The 20,320-nt window shown below is 42.2% G+C and overlaps 2 protein-coding genes across 13 annotated transcripts in view; one reads left to right on the top strand and one right to left on the bottom strand.

Moving 5' to 3' along the window:
• Window positions 1-6,250, bottom strand: part of RAB3IP (RAB3A interacting protein) — a 30,347-nt gene extending 24,097 nt beyond the window's left edge. The window contains exons 1-2 of one of the 4 annotated variants that reach the window (XM_038186096.2): window positions 6,106-6,137; window positions 5,233-5,340 (exon numbers count right to left, since the gene is read on the bottom strand). Coding sequence is in view for 2 of the 4 variants with exons in the window: in XM_038186090.2 (XP_038042018.1) it covers window positions 6,106-6,191 (86 nt within the window). In the remaining 2 variants the exon portion in view is untranslated. Of the gene's footprint in view, window positions 1-5,232; window positions 5,341-5,929; window positions 6,075-6,105 lie in introns of those variants that run through there. The other 3 variants (XM_038186090.2, XM_027455796.3, XM_072034852.1) reach the window with 3 other exon arrangements.
• The window catches only part of BEST3 (bestrophin 3), a 33,859-nt gene continuing 18,823 nt past the window's right edge, over window positions 5,285-20,320 (top strand). For 3 of the 9 annotated variants that reach the window (XM_072034845.1, XM_072034841.1, XM_072034812.1), the window contains exons 1-4: window positions 5,289-5,428; window positions 9,866-9,974; window positions 10,081-10,197; window positions 14,443-17,574. The gene's annotated coding sequence lies outside the window, so the exon portion shown is untranslated. Of the gene's footprint in view, window positions 5,429-9,447; window positions 9,528-9,865; window positions 9,975-10,080; window positions 10,198-11,656; window positions 12,489-12,750; window positions 12,904-13,306; window positions 13,412-14,442; window positions 17,575-20,320 lie in introns of those variants that run through there. The other 6 variants (XM_072034822.1, XM_072034815.1, XM_072034819.1 and 3 more) reach the window with 6 other exon arrangements.

Here is a 20,320-nt window from a genome sequence, read left to right as displayed (position 1 = left end):
CCCAGGTGCAGGACCCGGCACTTGCTCTTATTGAACTTCATGCGGTTGGCGATCGCCCAGCTCTCCAACCTATCCAGATCCCTCTGCAAGGCCTTTCCACCCTCATTCGAGTCCACAACTCCTCCAAGTTTGGTGTCATCAGCAAACTTGCTCAAAATGCCTTCTATTCCTACATCCAGATCGTTTATAAAAATATTGAAAAGTACCGGCCCTAAAATGGAGCCTTGAGGGACCCCACTGGTGACCGCCCGCCAGCCTGACGCAGCCCCATTCACCATAACCCTTTGGGCCCTGCCCGTTAGCCAATTGCTCACCCACCGTATGATGTTTTTATTTAGCTGTATGCTGGACATTTTGTCCAGTAGGATCCTATGGGAAACTGTGTCAAAAGCCTTGCTGTAATCCGGAGACAGAAATCAGTGTACGTTTAAATAAATTAGAGTCCATAACAGTTTGGGTTCATTCATGTCTAACCTTGTAACAGTTCAAGGAAGTGACAGAACTGGTCAATAAGACTTCTCATGAAGCATGATGATGTGCATTTAATAAATCACGTAATTAAGTGAAGATTGTGTATTTAATAAGTACCACACCAAAAATGAATTAATTCCATATAATGCATGCAAAAGCGTACGGTGAATTGGCGATGTGGCCAATTTAACTCATTAACTTTTCATTTTCATTCCATGCTTTTCGTAAGATCAACGTAGTAGAACAAGAATTATACAAACCACAATAGAGAAGCTCTGATTTTCTCCACGGTTTATCAGATCACAAAATCTTTGCATGATTCAAAACTATCAACTTGTAGTAGTATGAAGAAATTTGTGAAGGAATCACTTAGCAGTGATTACTCACTGCGAAAAGAACATCCTCCATAGTTTATAAATGAAGACAAGATTCAAGCTTCGCAGAGGTACCTTACATGGAAAAGAACTGCAGCATCTGACAGAATCTGTGGCATTTTATAGAGAAAATTTGCTTTGCTCTTTCTGTTGAGAAGAGCAGGTAAAGTGAAGATCTAGAAAGATGACAGATCCTAACCACAAAAAGATGCCATCTACTTACTGTTGTATGAACATCCAGCTCATTGTTTCATAAAACACACAGAAAATTACAGGAACGGAATCCTCAAGAGTGCACACACAGAAGTTTTAGTTACATCAACACTTTTTGATCACCTTAAACCTCAAAGAGCACCATTCAAAACTGCTTTCTGCCTCAAGTATTGTACTGAGCACTCACACATCCACGTTAAACAAGTTGCTTTACTACATTATGTAGTACCTTTGGAGCAAAAGGTAGAAAATAATTTGTTCAGACAGCGAGTTGCCTGCAGTGTTGCTGCTCTTTGTTAATTGCTCCCCTAAAAAAACAACAACCACTATGAAACTGCCCAGACTTAAAGCACAAAAAAGGACCTTACATAAACACAAAGGGACACCTACATGCTTTAAAATTCTATGCAGAAGTCCGTTTTGATCAACAGCTGTGCAAGCATCATTTACAAAGAAAACTGCCACGATTTTGTACTTTGGAGCTTTTCTATCATAATACAAAGAGCTAAGTTTTGAGTTTTGCTTAAGTAAGTTTGGCAAATATTCTTGTTTGCTTTCCCTATAGTTCTTCTTAGCTATTGCAAACATTTTAATTATATGCTCTATATGATGATAAAACCTGTTGACTCAACAAATTAAAACCAAGGGACTGCCAAAGCTACAGGACGTTTCTTCAAGGTTAAACATCCAAAAAGGTGTTCAGGTCTACAGTAAAACTACTGCGTGTCAGCATTTAGCATTTAATAAGCTAAATACTGCCATCTTGAAAAAAAGAAATCAAGAATATCCCACTGAGCTGAAATTTTCCATGAGTTTCTTCACAAAACTGGTCTTAAATAAATATTATTTAGCCATTTCCAGCAAGAAAGTGCTCAGGAAAAATGTAATTATCAGTGTTGAATGTGTTCTTAGTATGTCCAAATACCATGTAGCAAGCACACCAAGTAAACAGCAGGCCTGAAGGCGTGCCATTCCTTATCCTTGTGATAAGTTACATAAATCCAGCTACATTATAAAGTGCACAAAGTCATGCTGGCTTGCACAGAAACATATATATATATATATATGTATATGTAATAAGCCTGTTTATTACCTTCCAGACTTTCAAATCCATTTCCAGCTCTCCTCTCAGACTATCACATCATCTACAAGTAGCATGTTTATCCAAAATATCTATCCCACCTACACGCCCCTGCTGCAATGCTAGGGCTTTTCATCCTACAGTGCCTAAATCCTGCAGAGAACTTAATGGGCAACACCAAAAAAAAAAAAAGGGGGAGTTTTATTTACAAGACTATCACTCTGCTTGTCCATTAAGTATCAATCTCAGCTTAAACAGACAAGACAGATTTATGAGTAAGTAAACCCACACGTACCTTCTCAGTTATTAAAAAGCAAGCTCTTTCTCATACAGTAAGTAAAAAAGTTCCACAAGTTAACTGGCAGAGCTGAAAATAAAAGCCCTTCAGCTAAACTCTTTCAAATGGGCACTCACAGGCATACCATCTGTGTAAAACACTTCCCATTCACAACTTCTTTCCTCCCTAGCGTTACTTCTCACTTTGCAGTGAGCAGGAAGAAGCCTGGTACGGGTGGTTTGCCCAGCGAAGAAGCCTACATTGAGTATCTCCGTTTCGAGACTGGCCAACACCAGAACGTTGTTACCAAATGCTTGCCAAACACACGTTATGCTTTAATTGCTTTAATGAAACCAGACATACACGCAAAAAGCTAAGCAGTCTTTAAAAAAAAAAAAAAAGTTATCTTTTGGGAAAGAGCTCTTAAAAGTAATGGTTAAAAAAATAAATAAATAAATTTCAGTGTTATTAAGTCTTATAGGTTTAAGGCTTGGTGGGGTGTTCAAATCATCGAATAGCAACAGCCTTGCTGTGGAGGAACATGAAGCTTTTTTTTGTTTGAGATGATAGCGTGCAATTTGGATGACATGCAAAATTCAACTGCTGTAATAAACTAGCGTGAAACAACAGTGTAAGCTAATTTCCTTATACCTTCATCTGGAAATAAAGCCAATTTGGCGTAAGTTGTCATTTCATTACAGCTCCGCCGCCCCACTCGCACTGCTGATTATCCACATAACTTTCTGAGTAAACTATGCACAAACATGCCATTTATCTAAGATTAAATAAAAGTGTACTACAAAAGAAATGAGTTGAACAACAATTTAATATGCCTCTATGGTTTCTAACAAGAAACAAGAACTGTGAACATTGTCAACGGTCAAATTAAAACACTTCATCTAGTTTTCATGTTCTTACACTAAGAAGGGTTCAGCTACTGTCTGAATGGGAGCAGCCGATAACCAAATGCTCACAACCTCCATGGAAAGCAGCAACTTATCATGGATTGTTTTCTGTTGAAAACGCAAAAATTGAGACTTGAGACTGCCTGCTACAAACCCAGTTTGTCTTTCACAAGCTGTTAAAAGTTGTCATCTTCAGCCTGGTGTTATTTAAAAGCAATTTCTTAACTGCTACAGCCCATTTAGCAGCAACATGTCACATGTCGAAAGCGTCATTTTTAGCTTTGATGAAGAGCACCAACACAACACAACTGTTACCTGCTCAAGGAGGAGGACACAAGGAAAAAGAAGTTACTACTTCTGAACGTTTTGATGACACGCAAATTCTAGTCAGCAGTTACCAAAAAATGAGCTTATTACCTCGAGTGTTTTAATCTTCACACAGAAGGCTTTTCAAAACGGAATGAAGTCTCAAAGGCTTCATTTACGGGACTCCAAAGCTCACCTCTATTAACACAGGAGGGGGCAGTAGCAGCAGGGGGAGCGGGCCAGGAGAGGGGATTTTTTTTGGACCAGTTCCTCAGAAGGACTGACACACCATAAGGCCTGCATTCTTCTCAGTGGGCTTAAAAAAATCAGGTTTGAAATAGTTGGCATTTATGGTCTGGAACATAATATGTTTCAAGTCCCAGAGGACTCAGCAGGGAATTACGGTGGCGGACTAATAAATACCTTTTAATGAAACAGTCCAGTTAAGTACTGTAACTCCACACCAACACCTACCAGACACAAGCAGGCAGTTTAAAAACTAAAATTCTTTGTAAGCTTTATGTGGATGTTAATTTAAGGTTCAAAACACCAACTAAACTACAGCTATTCCATATGAGATATTCATTAGATGTTAGCTCTGGATAAAGAGATTTGGTGATTTTTTTATTTATTTCTTTTTACAGGACTAAATAGTGTTTTATATATATAAGCTTAGCCACAAAATTCATACAAGTTCAAACACTGTTGTTGCTGTAAGCTCATTGCATGTACACAATTCAAGATTTGGCACAGGCATTCCCTAAAGGTTGCAGAAAATTCCCACCTTTAAAATTATGATAGAACTTTGTACTTAAGGAGTGCAAATGTGCAACAAGTTATTTTGAGGGCAGCAAAACACAAGAGAAAATAGTGTTCAACTACTCTAGCGCTTAAATGCAGTTTTTATTTGTGAGCAACCCTACACAACGTATTTACCAATCAATATTAAACGAAACAGGTAAGCAAATCTACAGAATTTAAGAATTAGCAAAAAAAAAAAAAAAAAAAACTCTTAGTACATAAACATATGATATTTCCCTAAGTATTATCTAATTATGATAACATTTTTCTATTGCACCCCCCCTAGTTTTGTCATATAACGCCATGCAGGTGTTTTTCCCTTCTTTACCCTGTTAGCCAGCCAAACACTATTTCACACGGTTTTAAAGAAACGTGTAAGACTATTTGATAGCAAGACTTCACAAAGGTAAAAGAATTTGTGTTTTGCTGAAGCGATGATTAAAAAAAAAAAAGCTTATTTGAAAACTGTTACGGGGATATCTTCAGCTAGAAAAAAAAGAGGTGCAGACAGCAAGCTGCACCCCTTACGGGAAGAAACGAGCAGCACACGATTCAAAGATCTATATTTACAAAGTGCTTGTGAAACCTATAAATAACCGAGCTTAGAGCCTGCTAGATAGCACACCTCTTATTCGAGGGGAAAATCAGTGCTTTGAGAGGTGGAATACTTCAGGATTTGTTGTGAGCCAACGTTCACAGATTGCTGCTCAGCTCACAGCACCCAAACCAAGGAACTCGGCTGCAGGCAGCGTCCTTTCTCCAGGCTGTGTCCTTAAGGCAGGGAGCCCCTCAGCTCTGCCTTACCTTGGGAAGAACTTCGCGGAGCCTCCTCGGGCTGGCGCCTGCTCTCTCCGAGCGCGGCGGCAGAGTAATTCCTGCCGAGACTTGGCCTGGAGACCCTCTCCTTTTCAGCTAACACCGAAAATATTTGATTAGCGAGCTTTAAGTCAGGGCGGCCGCAGTTTTCAATGTGCGCAAAGCTTCCTCAGCGTGCGCGCAGGTAAGTTTAAAGGAATGTTACGTCTGAGGAAATGGCTAGGATACTACTAAAGAGCCTGATACAACTTCTGGCCGATTGATAGTAGGATTTTAAATGCCGTAGGAAAAAGGGGAATTAGAAAAACAGCCAAAATACAGGGTAATCTTCCGGGGAAAGCTGCAAGCTGACGGGGAGCAAGGGAGCGGTTGACCTGGCGTCCCGGCGAGCGCTCCCCCGGTGCCGGTGGCGGCTGAGCCCTGGGGGCTGCCTCCCCCCGGCTGCAACGGGACCCGCCGGCTGCCGGCGCTTGTTACTTATTAAAAAGGGGACCGGAGGATGAATTATTTATCCTCCTCCCCACCAGGTAACACGAACCAGGCGAGGCAGAACCGCGGCAGGCCCGGCTTTAACCCGCCCCGCGCCGAGCCGCAAGCCAAACACCGCCGAAAAACCCCTCCAAATTTTGGTCTCGCCCCCAAATTTCGCCCCGAGCGGCCGGCACCCGCTCCCGGGCCGCCTCACCTCCCGCCTGCCCCGCGAGGGGGCCGAGGCAGCACGGCGGGGCTGGGCGCCCCGCACCGCGACCCCCCTCCCACCGCCTCAAGGGCGCAGCTGCCGATGCTTCACGAAGCCCCCGAGACCCGCAGGGAGCACCGGGACCGGGAACCGGGACCGGGAACGGAGCCGCCGCCGCGTACCTGCGCCGAGCCAGCCCCAGCGGCCGCCGCCGCCCCGCGTCCCCGCAGCCGGCCGGGGGGCGGTTCGCTGGGCGGCCGCCGCGCATGGCAGCCGCCGGCGCCCCGCCCGCATGGCGGCCGAGGCGGGAGTGAGGGGAGTGGGGAGAGTGTGGGGGGCGCCGCCGCTGTGGGGCATGGGGGTGGTTGGGGGGAGGCTGTGGCGGAGGCAGCCCGCCGGGAAGAGCCTCGAGGTGACCTCCATAGAATCGTAAAGGTTGGGGAAGAGCTTCTGGATCGTCTGGTCCGACCATCGTCCTACCATCAATGTCACCCGCTAAACCATGTCGCTAAGCACCACGTCCAACCTCTCCTTGAGCACCCCCCGGGAAGGTGACTCCACCACTTCCCTAGACAACCCATTTCAGTGCCTGGCTACTCTTTCTGAGAAGAAACGTCTCCTAATTTCAACCTAAATTTCCCCATCTTCTCACCCCTTGTAGCCAAGCCACAAGGCAAGGCAAGGCCCGTGGCTGAGGGAAGGGGGTGGCATGGCATGGTAGGACGGGTTGGGTCGGTCAGTGGCAGCACTACAGCCATGGGTCACTTGTCCATGAGAAACACACAGGCTATAAAGTGTTGTTGGCTGGTCATTTTAGGCCAGCCACGGCAGGTAGCGGAGGCTCATGGTTGAGCAAACGGTTTCAGGTGGTGTGCTTGAGAAGACAGAGTGTGGACAGACAGACTGCAGACAGACTCATAACTTCATGACAGATCCATCAACACTTCGTGCCTCTGTGCATGGTCCGGAAGAGAGGGTTGCAGCACCACTTTTGTTTGAGGGCAGGCAAGGGCAGGGCTATTAAAGTCTGTTACCATGAAAAACACAAGGAAATTGATAATCCTGGGGTTAGTTATATACAGTAACAAAGACACTCTGTTACACAATTAAAAATGAGAAAATGAGATGTGTACCACATCATTATGCAGTGGTTTTTCATTCATGGGGCATGCACTGCCCCAAATTGGGACGGAGCCTGTCTAATGCATGTAATGAAGATTGAACTGTAACTTGTATGCTCAAGACTTGTGAAATAAGGTCATGTATACAGCTAAAACAGAGCTCACACGCTAAAAAGATTTGTTTTTCCAGCTCTAGTAGTTTGTCCGATAAAGAGAGATTACTACTTCTAATCTTGGTTTACCTATGTCCTTAGCCTTCGTTAGGGCCACCTTGATACAACCACAATAGATCAAGCAATTTTCCATCTTTTCAGAGGTTAACATGCACACTTTGCCTTTTTTTTTTTTTTTTTTTTTTTTTTAACCTTTGAAGTCCTGGTCTGCATTGTTTTGTGGTTTATATGTCTTTAGAAGCAGTAGGCAAAATGTTGGAAAGCTGCCGTAGCCAGGGCTCAATTTTACCACTGGTCCAGTGCGATCACCAAGAAGCGTGCTTCCAATGACAGCTGCACTGACTGCACCCTGCACTTTGGTGAGGAACTTTAGCAAAAAAAAAAAAAAAAAAAAAGATGTAAACAAGATCTTGTCCCATTCATCAGTTAAGGAATCTAGGCCAAGTTCCAGTCAATAATTGAAATGTTAATTATCTTGACAGCTTTCCACTGAATGTGAAAGAATCCCGTTTGGCCAGTCCTGCAGGACATTGCCACAGACAAATAATGTTCTCTGTGACACATTAACCATAGCATCCGCCAAGCAAGAGCTTCATCAAGGGCAAAATAATATGACAAAGAGGATGTCAAAAGAGAAACATCAATGCCATTCATCATAAAGTAAATATATTACCTATAAACGGTAATATATTCTTGACTGGTTTTCAGCCTGTGAATCTACATAGACTACATGGCTCAGACAGCAAAAATGGCTGCAGAGAGTCATCATCCATAGCTTTTTTGGAAGGAATTGGAAAACGAAGAAACTAAGTGGTGCAAAATTAAAGTATTCAAATAGCAGTGTAACTTGAAGTTTGTTGCAAGAAGCCTCATAGAATGGGAGTTTTCAGTTTGAAGAGCTTTGACCTTTAAAATTATTTAATTCCCTGGTGTTGCTATGCAATAGAACCTGTGCAGTGCTATCAGAATACAGGTTTGCCAAATTAGAAGATGTGTCAGGAAGCTCATTAAAAGCATGATTGCAAAGAAGACATGACAAGTGGAATCAGAGGTTGAAAACAATGTATTAAGACATAGTAAACTGACAAGAGTCTATAATTAGGATCTGTAATCCTATAGTTCTTAATCCGGTACATGACTGTACTTGGCATGACAATCTGCTGTCTTAACCAGATTAGACATCTTGCATTTCAAGAAATAAAAGGAATACAGTTTCAAAGCCATTTGACTGTGCTAAAATTAATCACCAACAGATTTATTTTGTCTGAATATTCCTGTATTTTGCTGTATATAATACGTTAAGAAGTCAGGCAGCAACAAGCTACAGAAAATATAATTTATATGGTTCAAATTAAAAAGTCAAAGTAATTTGGATTAAATTCAGAGACATAAAAAGGAAAAGTAAATATTTGTCTAAAAGAGTGCTTTTATTCAACCCTTGGCTGTTTCCTGAGGTGTACTTCAGTGTCAGAGTGGGGTTATTCCTCCTGGCATCATGAGCTGGGAGCCACAGGCAACCCCACCAGTGAGGGCACAGTCCAGAGCTAGCAACAGCAACAGGCTTTGTGAGCATGAAAGATAAGATATCAAATCAGGTCCAGGATTCATCTAAGAAGTCTTGTCAGGAAGAGCAAGAGACAGGACTAGAGACAAAGGCACCAATAGCACAGGTCTGAGGTTCATCCGAGGAGGTGACAACCAAGAGAGCCAGATAGATATCTTGAAGAAAAAAAAAAAAAAAAAAAAGCCAGATAGATATCTTGGCAGTGTCAGACTTGGCCACAGCAATCCATGTACTGAGTGATGGTCTCATCAGTGTAGCTTCTGTCCAGTCACTGTTGAATAAAATGTGGCAAACATCATTGCAAATAGTTCCCTCATCACTCAGAGTCTCCCTGACTATGGCACCTTTGTCTGTCCAGATCTTCTACTGCATTTAAACCATCAGTTTGACAGGGTCTTTATATGTGCCTGTGTCTTTCACTAGTCGTTACAACCCACTGGACATTAAGAAACCTATTTCAGGGAAGAAAAAGCAGAAGAGACAAAGGTCTTTCACAGAAGCCAGGCCCAGGACATCACAGTCTTCTCTGCTGAAGGCAAGAATTCCTCCAGGACTTTAAAGAAACCAAGAGCAGCATTTTTCTTTGGTCTGACTTGAATTGATTTAAAATTTGTTGCATATATGCACAAACAAAAATGCCAGCTAAGCAAATCTTTTCTCCTAAAGGTTGGGAGGAAAAAAGGAGGGAGATTGTTCTTCTCTTAATACATGCTTGAGTGTGGAAGGATGCCTCAAAATTTTCACAGGTAATTAAAACAGATGAATTTTGAAATCTTGTTTTTACTTGCCTGTGTTTTTTTTTTTTTTTTTGCTGGTTTCTTTTATTGTTTTTTAATATTGGATAAACTGTAATTATTTCTTCCATCTCAAAAAACAATAAACTCAAGCAAACCAAAGGATGAATATACTCATAGAAGTCCCACATGTGTAGCAACCCCATAGCATGGTGTAAAGAAACAACAAAAATTTGTTATTTGTACAAAACGTACAAAAAAATTTTTTGTACAAAAAAAAAAAAAAAGGACAAAAAAGGTTCAGAGGTTGTAACTTTTCTCTATTCTAAAGACATTTTTCCTTCTACTAGTTCAACTGAACCAGTTATAGAGTTTGAGGAACCACAGCACAGACGAGTTCCTCAGTCAAGTATATTTCTTCAACATTTTACCTGCACATTTGGAAAGCAAGTCTAACTGGTACACTGGCATAAATAACCACCACCATCCCTCTCCCGCCCCCCAAAAAAAAAAATAATAAGGCAAATAGACAAGACTGATGTTTACTCTTTCTCTAAATTTCCAGTGGTGGAGATTGCTGCACAGCCTCCCTATGCAGTGCCTTCCACTGCCAACTATCCTCAAGCCAGAAATACTTCCTAAAGTCTAACATAATCTCCTTTGCTGCAGTGTAGGACAAGAGGTAAAGAGCTTATCTCAGCGGTTACAGGAAACAACAATCTTTACTGTATTTGACAGCATAATCTATCCCCTCCATTTTCTCAAAGACTAAAGAGTTAGTTTAATCTTTCCTCATGGTTCTTGTAAGATTCTGGCCCTTCATATCTTGCAAATGTAGTAAGTGCACATGTTGTTCCATCAGCCAAGTCATTAGTTAAAGTATAGCTTATTATCAGAACCAGTATGATCCTCTGAGATGACGTGCTTTAACAACTGGCCGTTCAAAACCATGTTTTGAGCATGGTTTTTATATTAGTCATGTACTGTCTTGCAATAGTTCATGCAAGCCAGCGTTTCCCTCACTTTTTAATGACATAATAGGAGGGAATTTCAAAAGCTGTCTATATCACGTATGTTGCTTCTTTTGCATTTGTCTTGGAATGACTCAAATGGTTTGCTCAAATCACATAATCAATCTGTTGCAGAATCAAAACCTCAAACCAGTTCATAGTCCTCTCCTCTGTTAGACTTGTCAACATAATAAATCAGTATGAGAAATAAGGGCTTCAAATGGTGTCTAAAAAGTGAATATTCATTAAAGACTTGTATTGCTTAATTATAAGTGCACGGCATGTATCTATACACAACCTGCAGAACCCACTCACTGACACAATATAACAAGAAAGGCAAATTCTTAGCTGTGTTCAAAACAAAACAAAACTATATGACTACACAGAACCCACCCTCATTAGGGAAAATACAAATGAATAAAGAATAGCAGTTCTTATTTTGACCAGGAATACAAAGCAACTATTAAGTAACAAGGATTAACTTCCCCTTTGAGCACGCTAGTTCAAAATTGTCCACTTTGACCATAGGACTGATCCTGCAAACAAGTTGCTGAACTAGTCAGATTCTGCTGCTGCTTATAAAATAAATAATTTTTCTAGGTTTTTTGAAGGTGCTTATAAATGCAATTCAATACTAAACGGAAGAAACAAAAGACTGAAATGGCCTTACCAACTTATGTAAGGACTGACATGTGGTCTCGTTTATCTTTAGAAGCAAGCCAGGGACAGATCCTGAGTGCAATTAAAAATAGTACACCATGTTCATCCCTAGCTGGAAAATGGCAGAGATGCCAAAACTGAACTCAGAAATCAAAAAATAAAAATACAAAATGCATTTTCACCTGAAACTTGACACCCTGAAAGCCAAACTTTGTAATTCTGATAAATCTATTTGTAAAGCTCAAGAATCCTTTTACCTGAGGAGATTTCAACAATATCTCCACTAAATACTCCAGCTAGTAACAGTGAAAAACATAGGGTAAGGATTGAGGAATTGTGTGTTTTATTCACAGTTCTGTTTTGGATCAGGACACCCTCACTGTGCTTTGATTTATCCATCTAAACTGAAATTCCTGAGACTTCTTCCTCCTTCCCCATAACATGTGGCCCTATTATAACATTCAGAAAACAAGTGTTTCAGAAGTCTTCATTTTTTTCAGACCGAAGTTTCTATAAACATTCAAAATGTAGCTTTACAGGACAGATTTTTTCATTATTTTTGCTCAATGATACAGAGATTCAGAAACTGACTCGAACGAAGGCTGCCAGTTATTGCCATGTTCTGAGGAGTAAAACTGGTCTTAAAGGAAAGCTTTTGAAGTTGCCAACCATTTCCCTACACAACAGAAAAGCCGTTTTATTCTTCTTCTGTCCAGCATTTTCTAGTTTGTATGGACATCACTCTACCAGGCATAGGAATGACCCCCAGTGGCCTTTTCTCCTTGTGTCCTGAGCTGACTTGCCCATGGCAGCAATGCTTTGTGAGCTTGGTGCAGCAGATCGGAGAGGGTTTTCTGAAATCCTTTCTTCAGTCCCATAGATGGTAAAAAAGCTGATGTGGTATGGAAACCAGAACAGTTTCAGTTCTAAAAAAGAGAAGGATTACTCTGCTATGCCTCTAACAGACGGAAGCAAAGTGGCCTCCAAAGTGCCAGCTGTTCCCAAGACTCTTGTCTCCATGAATGTTTACGTACGTTGAGTTGGGATGTACCCACACTCACCATGGCAGGAAAAGCTTTCCCCCACCTCACTAAAATAGTCAAAACAAGGATTTACCCAGAGGAGTGTGAAGAACAAATCCCCCAACTAGCAGCGTGCCATACCCGTATGTCATCTGGCTGGGCAGCAACCCAACAAGCTTCTCCCCCTTTCCAGCCAGCCTGGGGCTTAGTCCGTCCACTCCTGGCTCACAGACTGAACCTCATGGCTGGGGGAGCAGGGAGACTTTCGATTCTGAACCAAGGTAAACAAACAGCATAGGGCATATTTTGCAAAAGCTTCTAAGGGTATTTAGGCATTTTTAACCAAAAAGTTGCGGAAAGCAGAGAAGAGGATTTGTTGTAGCTCAGGTGGAAATACAAAAACGGAAGGCTGGTTGTGTTTGTCTATGTCGGTTCACTAAACTCGCTATTTAAGTCGCTATTCTTTTTTTCCTGGGTGCTACTTTCTCTTCTTATACTCTTTTTTTTTTTTTTTCCTCATAATCAACATCTGCAAAACAATCAAAGCTCTGAGAGAAATGTTTAGCATTGAACTATGCTAGGAAGGAAAACCAGAACTGGCTTTAAGGCAGGACTGGAAGGACTGTCTGGGTCCCTGAGTCAAGTCCTCAGTTTTATCCTTTTCATGTGTTTATCAAGTGACTTCTTTTAACAGCAGTAAGTATTGTTAAGGATTTTTTTGTGTGTGTTTTTGGGGTGTTGTTTTTGTGTGTGTGTGTGTGTTTGTTTGTTTGTTTTGTTTTGTTTTGTTTTTTGAACTGGAATCAGGTAAATAAGAAAAAGAGCTCTTGTCAGTTTTTCCCTTTACAAAGAGAAATTGGTGGTAGTCAGGCATCCTAATGCAATCCTTTTTTATACACAAATACCAATAACCTTGTTCTCCCAAGTGCAGCAGCAATGAATAGTTTCTGGTTCCAAATCCTTTACAGAAAACATCTAAAGCAAAAGAACTTGCTTTTTCTAAACACTTTTTCCTGCAGACACTTTTCTGTCTGTCCTTAGTCTCCAGATCATTCTTTGAATATCTTCTGCCTCATTTTTCCCTTTTTCACTCATACAGTCAGACACTTGCAAAAACCTCTCTGCCCATGATAACAGCTGAAGAAAATCCCTTGCCCTTACAGTCCTGGATGGATTCAGTGGTAACATGCCTCTACATTTAGAGGTAAGTTAGGGCATAGTTTCTTCCATCAGTTGCAGCAGCGTGGTTTAATCACACCTCTAACAAAGGCAGTATATTGCACCTCAGCTTTACAACAGATCCCCCAAGTAAAAAAGACTGGTTACGCCCAGCTATGCAGTTAGCTCTATTTTAAGTCATGAGAAAGTTGTCCTTTTCATGAGAAAGTCCTTTTCATGAGAAAGTTGGCCTTTGAGTCCGGCTCCTGGACACCTCACTCGTGGTGCTTTGTCCATCCCATCTCTGTCTGACAGCTCCTGTGCTATCAGTTCACTTTGGTGTGTGTGCACCTTCTGGCAATAAAAGGATTGTTGAGGCTGACAGCAATCACAGTAATAACAATACTCACAATAACAAACCCAGCACTACTATGCAAAAAATGCTGGTTATTTCATTACAAGGAAAATGCAAAATGAAGTGTTTCTGAATACGGTCTTAGAGGACTCTGAGAATGAATCTGTGGAGGCAGCCGGCTTTATGCTGCAGACAAATTCATTTGTAATCCTCTGAAGTATCCTACCATGTGACTTCCAGAGATAAACCAGCCTGCTTTAAAGTATATTTCCACAACCAGCACTGAGTGATGCTAAGTATGGTGGTATCTCTCACAGTAGATTAACTTTTAATTATTGCCGTTTCTCTCATGAAAGAGGCTGTAAGATACCACAGCAGCTCTCCAAATGTTCCCCTTAAGGTCAGAGGACATTTTATGTTAATTTGTTCATTTGTTTAAGATGGGAATTCTAGCAGCTAGTGACAGTAAGTAGAAAAATAAAGCAAAACCCAATCCGTTCTTGTCTGAGAAAATCTGACAGCAGCTTCTTTAATACCACCCTCTTCCCAACACTTTAATTATTCACTTCTTTTCAACGAGGGGATTCTTTCATGTTGTTCATACTACATTTCAGCCTTGTTATTATGACATTTCTTTGGGTATTGGTATAATGTATTGTTAGAGATACTGTCGTGTTTGCTTGAAGCTTCACTAACATGCAATATTAATTACTTTCTTCCAGAAATCTTCCAATGTAGAAGACTGGAAAACCAAAAGAAAATCAAGAGAAAATAAGCAGGAAGGACCAAGAAATGAAATAACTTGTATTTGATAGATTCCTACCATCTCCTGCACTGCATTGTCTTGTTAAACACCCATTGATGGTAACAGCAGAAACCTGTTTAGTTACACAGAATGACAATATTTTTGTCCCTTTGCAATTTATATTTGTCCAAAACAAAGAGAACGTGGATGCAAAATACACCATTAGTAGTGATCACCAGTGGAGCTGAACATCTAGAGAAACTTCTGAAAATTATTTTTGCAGATGAGACCTCTCAAATTCCTGTCTTCCATATATGTCTGTAAAAACAAAGGACGTCCTTTGCCCTTGTTTGTCAATGATGCTAAGGATGTCCATCATGAAAGATCTGAAAAAGCACAAGAAATGATAAACTTAAATCATTCATTGCAAATGTGAAATACTGTTTCACACACTTCAAACATCTATCCTTTTTTGATGACCTTTTAGAAACCTACTGTGTACAAACAGCATTTCTACATGCTACCAGGCACATGACACCTGATAAAAATAGTTGCTTGTGAGAGCAAAGGTGTGAATATCTCAAAGTATTACTTATCATGTCTTGAAGCTATCTTCATTTGGATTAATGATCTGTGATGAGACTCCATATAGGTTTTAGAAGGTCTGCAGGGTCTGCAGAATTATTCCTCAAATACAAAGGTGAAATAATTAGTGCTTTATAGTATAGAGATCACTGGAGCTCCAGCAATACTTTGCAGGCCCTTACTCATTATTATGAGATTCTAAGAGTTTGCTATAAAACTTCATTTGCTGCAGTGGGCTTAATTACATTTAAAAATCTAATAAATGGTGATGACCACCCACGCATCTTACAGTGGAAACAGTTACATAGCAGAGGAGAGACAATACAAATACAAATCCTTACAGAAATAAAATCTTTTTAATTCCACAAAATATACACATTTATTTGTTCCCTCTATTATGTTGTACACATCAGCAGCCTATTAACCAGTTACTCAGTTGGCACCCTATTTGAACTTGCTGGTTTGCTAAACCTTGCATTAAAGGGCCAGAAGATCACTCAGATAGCCCAGGAGGCTCCTTGTAGGTTAGATTTGCTCATTCAATGAATTTGGCAGAAAGACGGGATTTTAAGAAAGTACAAGATATCAGTTCTAGTTTCAAATAGCAGGTCACAGGTGGCAGGCATTTTGTATACAGCAGGACTGTCACGACTGTCAGCATCCCCCAAGAGCAAAGCAGAGTTAAACAACATTTCCTCAGTCTTTAGCCTTAGCTGACATCACTGACGCTTTGTTGGAGATGGGGAACAGCATTTGCTGCTGTATTCCTCCTCCCAAGTCCCTCTTCTTTCTTGTCTGCTTGAAAGCAGAAGGCAGCTTCTAAAGTCTTGGAAAAAAAGGATTTTTGCAGAGATCCGTAGCCAGTCCTTAGTTAGATGAGGGACAAAGAAGTGATGGTGATGGCTTTCACGGCCCTTCTCTAATAACTGAGCTTTTGCAGCCTCCCACCAATGTGCTGCTCACATTGTGCATTCAAGATACCAACATAAACACAAACAGAAGAGCTGAATTACAATGTAAGGCTGCCTTAAAATTTACAGCAAAAGGTCTCCATTCATGCTGCCACAGATAATGGCATCAGCAAGAAAATGTAACAAGCTCCTTAAGCGGGGACTCCCGGTAGCAGTCACAAGCTATAGCTCTGCCCTCCCTGCCTTCCTCCGCGTTCAGGTGGATGGAGGCAGCCCGTGGGGTCTGAGTTTCAGGTCTGAGTGATTATTTTAACGATGACCTTAGAAGATCCCTGTCATTAGGAGTCTTCTCGGGGCGGGCCGTCGCTGTAATAGGATCAGGCAGCGCGTTTCTTCACGCCAAGTCACCGAATGTTAAAATGATTTGTCATCTCTCACTGCAGGCCGCTGCCTGACACACACATGCCACAGTCTCGTGTCTCGCCTGCCTTGACATCAAAGTGTCTTCCTTCTGCGATTGCCAATGGGAAGAAAGGCAAACAATGACAGTGGCTGATTTGCTTTCAGAGAGAGTCCTAATTAAATAAGTGCTCTCAGATAGCTTTGTACCTTATAATGGGGTGAAGGCAGGGGAAAAAACCTTTCATCATAAAATGTATTAAATCCATAAATCTTGCTTACTCTCTCCCCCTGGAATTTTTATTTATTTATTTATTTATTTCGCAGCCACACTATTTCATTCTCCATAGAGATTTATGGCAACATTATATGGCCTCTCACGGGCTTTCACAGTCTGTCACCTTTTACAGCTCCCTCTTAATGCCATGAGTCATAAAAGAGGGAGTCCATCTCGTTTTACAGAGGGGAAGAGGGGAAGAAGTTCCCTCCAGTCACACAAAGCCGCCAATGTGCCATCGTGAACAGGTTCACTGAGCCTGATGGGACTTCTTGTAAGAGCCGCTGCATTTATTTTGAGGGATGAGAGGCTCTGAGGGCCCTGCTGCCCTCATTTCCCAATTCAAGGCAGCGGGAGAGCAGCAATGTGCTGCAGGGTGGGAACCAGGTGCACCTGGGGCACATCCCTAAATTTGTCCCAAATTTGTCCAGGTTGTCTGGTCTTCCTGGTTAGATGCAGTCAGTGCTAGGTCTGAGGAGGTGACTCTTCTAAGGTCCCAGATGAAAACGCTCCTCGCCTTTCCCAGTTTGGGGACAGGAAATAAAATGGAGAAAACTGGAGGTGCCGGCCAAGCCGTGGCAAGGCTCTGCATCCAAATGAAAGGGGTCCTTCCGACGGCGAGCGGCGTTATAATTATAGACTAGAAAAGAGCAAGATCAGCAGCTGCTGCTGCTGCTGCTGCTTGCGTTTGTTCCCTGTGTAACTGACAGGACAGAGGACTTGGCAAAAACAGCCTTCCAGAAGTGGAAAGACATTTTAACCCCTGTGCTTGTCAGTCCTCTCCTCCCGGGGCTCGGTGGAAGCGATCGCTGCTTCAGGTTAGGGGAAGAGCCCAGGGATTACACCAGCCCCAAGGGGTGCCCTGTTTGGGACATCTGAGCAAGAGGAAGGGTCCGGGATTTGCCTTCGTGCTTGGATTGCCAGATCCAAATAGCAGGTCAGTGGGCATGGAGCGTGCTCGATGTACTTTTGTGTCTGACTTAACGCCGATCTCTCTCTCTCTCTCGCTTGCTTTCTCTAATATACCATAAACAAATAAATCAGATAACACAATGACAAAGGGTAGGTCTGCGCAGAGGCACTATTTATTTATATGTTCTGTAATGTCTCTTTAATGGTCAGTTAGGGAACGCTGATTGCTGTTATTTTTTACTGTGGTTTCTCTCCGAACTCTAATGCATCCTGAAATTCTCAGCCAGGCAAAAATCCTATTTACAACTGGGCTCAATATTAGCGGGGAAAAAGATCTTTTATTTTTAGGCATTTATGTCTCAGGACATCTGATGATCTTAGCACAAGTGGAGTGATATATACCTCACATTTCGGTCCAGGCTGGAGAAAGTTTCAGAGAGGGAGCAAACACTGAGCCAAAGGAAAAGCAATGTCGCGGATGTGAGCCAAAGTTTCTGCAGGCACAAAATGGGTATAACTTGTGTCACGTCGTTGGGACTCACAAATCCAAACCAGCAGAAAGCCTAGCCCTGTATCTGCTAATGAAGCCCAGGGCAAGGCGATTAACAGGACAGTCTTGCATGGCAGCAGTTCCTGCGGTGTCCGATCCAGTGCCCTCTCCTTCTGTGGCCCCAGCCAAGACAGGCAGGAATGTGCTGGGGGCATCGTGATCCTTCGCTCTTCCTGTCAGCCTCAGCTTTAGCTTTTTAATTTCCTGTGACCATGAGTAATGCTGGAAGGACTCTCGGGCAAGCACTGCCCATGTCCCAAAGGCTTGGGACCACCGCACAGGAATCAGCCACAGCACCAGGATTTATGCAAAAATTTGCTGCCTAAATGCGTGTGTGGTGGTAGCTGTTCACAGGGGAAAAACACAAGTGCAGTCTTAAATCTATACTTGCTAAGATCTAACCAGACAGACACATTGCTCTCTGTCATAGTTCCTATAGTCTGAAGTGATCTCAGGTCACCTAATCTGACCTAAGGTGTATTTTGGGACATTACATTTCACCCTGAAACCCCTGTATGAGCCCAACGATCAACATTCAATAACACATTTGCTTAGCAGGAAACTAAAATACAGAACATCCCAGGCAAGGCAAGGCAAGAAAACCAAGGCACCACAGCCTGAAATTGCTGTGAGAGTCTCACTTTTATTTGCCCCATTTCTGAGGCAGAAATTAAAAGCCACTGGTGCCCGTGCCTCCCACATTCACATGAAGATTTTCTACTCACAGCCAAGGACTTCAAGCAAAGTGCTAAGAGAGATGGCAGGAATCTGATTAAGTGAAATGTAGCTGTTCAACTTAAGCAGGCAAATTGCACTTCACGGAGAAAACTCCCCTCTCCCAGCTTAATGTCAGGGGAAATATTCATAATCCGGAATCCTATTATCATTACAGCTCTGCAGCTGTAGCCAAAATCCACCCACCAGCATTTCCAGGCAGGATTTGCTGCAGGTCCTTAGAGGGGGTGAACCCATTTTGTCCTGCTGAGCTAGTGTCGATTTCTGGCACCATGCAGGCACTGATGCTGTATAGGAAAGCCAGGGGGAACACACTAAATGCACAGATCTCAGAAACTGGAGAGGGAGTCGGGGGAAAAAACACAGCCCTGCAGCTAACAGGGTGCTGGAGCTGGTGACAGGTGATCCTGGTGGACACTTCTTCACTGTGTTGTTTGAACACACACACTGCCTGGCATTATGGGCAAGGTTAAAGCCTCCTACAGCCGTCCCAGGAGACTCAGTGTAATGCTGACAACATCTTTCTACCCCATTCCTACCCTTTGGCCTAGCCACTGACCTCTCCTTGCCTTTAAAGCCCCATTTCTGCTGGGAATGGAGATCTCTGCCTCCATTTCCTTAATGTTGCATCCTGACCACAGGCTTTCCAGCAGGCAGGGCCGCACTGCTGCACGCCAGCCAGTCAGTTTGGCTCCTGAATTTAATTTTTGGGAGTTCAATGACAACAACAACAACATTTAAAGGGATGTGTCCAGTCTCAGATGCAGAAAAACTATCATTTGGATTTGGATGCTAAGGAATATAAACCATGCATCTCCAAAAAAAAAAACAATACCAAAACAAAAGTCTCAGAGCTCAAGCTGGCAAACCTCAAGCAGACATTCGGCACATGGGAAGAGACAGTCTGTCAGTAATAGGAGGCTTATGGTGTCTTTTCCCTGCTGATTCCCATGGTGACTAAAAGAAAAAGTGGCACTTTTACAGCTGAATTTTAATGGCTTGTTTTTATGCTCTGCATAGGAGATGTAGCCAAGTTACATAAAACACTATCAAGCCATCTATTAACTGTGGGTTCATATTTCTTTCTGAGAGTAAGTGACCTACACTGGCACCAAGAAAATGCGTACAAGAACAATATTTAGGCTAGTGTCTTACACAATAACTACCCTGAGGGTTTGTGCTTGTCTTGTTTGTTCCTTTTCTTGAATGCTGTACAAAAGTGCTTTCATCTCTATTTGGAGTTAAATTCTCTGCAAGCACAGAAAAGTTACTGTAGCATCCCTACACCGAGTAAGCAAGCAAGAAAAACAGTGTAAAATATTTGCCAGTATGCTTTTAGCGCTGCTTTAATTACGTGGTGTTGCACGCTGTCTACCTGAGCAACCCTGTGGCTTTTTTTGCATGGCCATGCAGTGCTGAAGCACCAGCATAGTGCTGAGTGTGTCTAGCTGCCAAGGAGAAAAATAACAGGGTTCCCCAGCCGATC

The sequence above is a fragment of the Anas platyrhynchos genome, chromosome 1, assembly GCF_047663525.1.
Source record: "Anas platyrhynchos isolate ZD024472 breed Pekin duck chromosome 1, IASCAAS_PekinDuck_T2T, whole genome shotgun sequence".
NCBI classification, from domain to species: Eukaryota; Metazoa; Chordata; class Aves; order Anseriformes; family Anatidae; genus Anas; species Anas platyrhynchos.
This window is presented reverse-complemented; position numbering and strand designations above follow the sequence as displayed.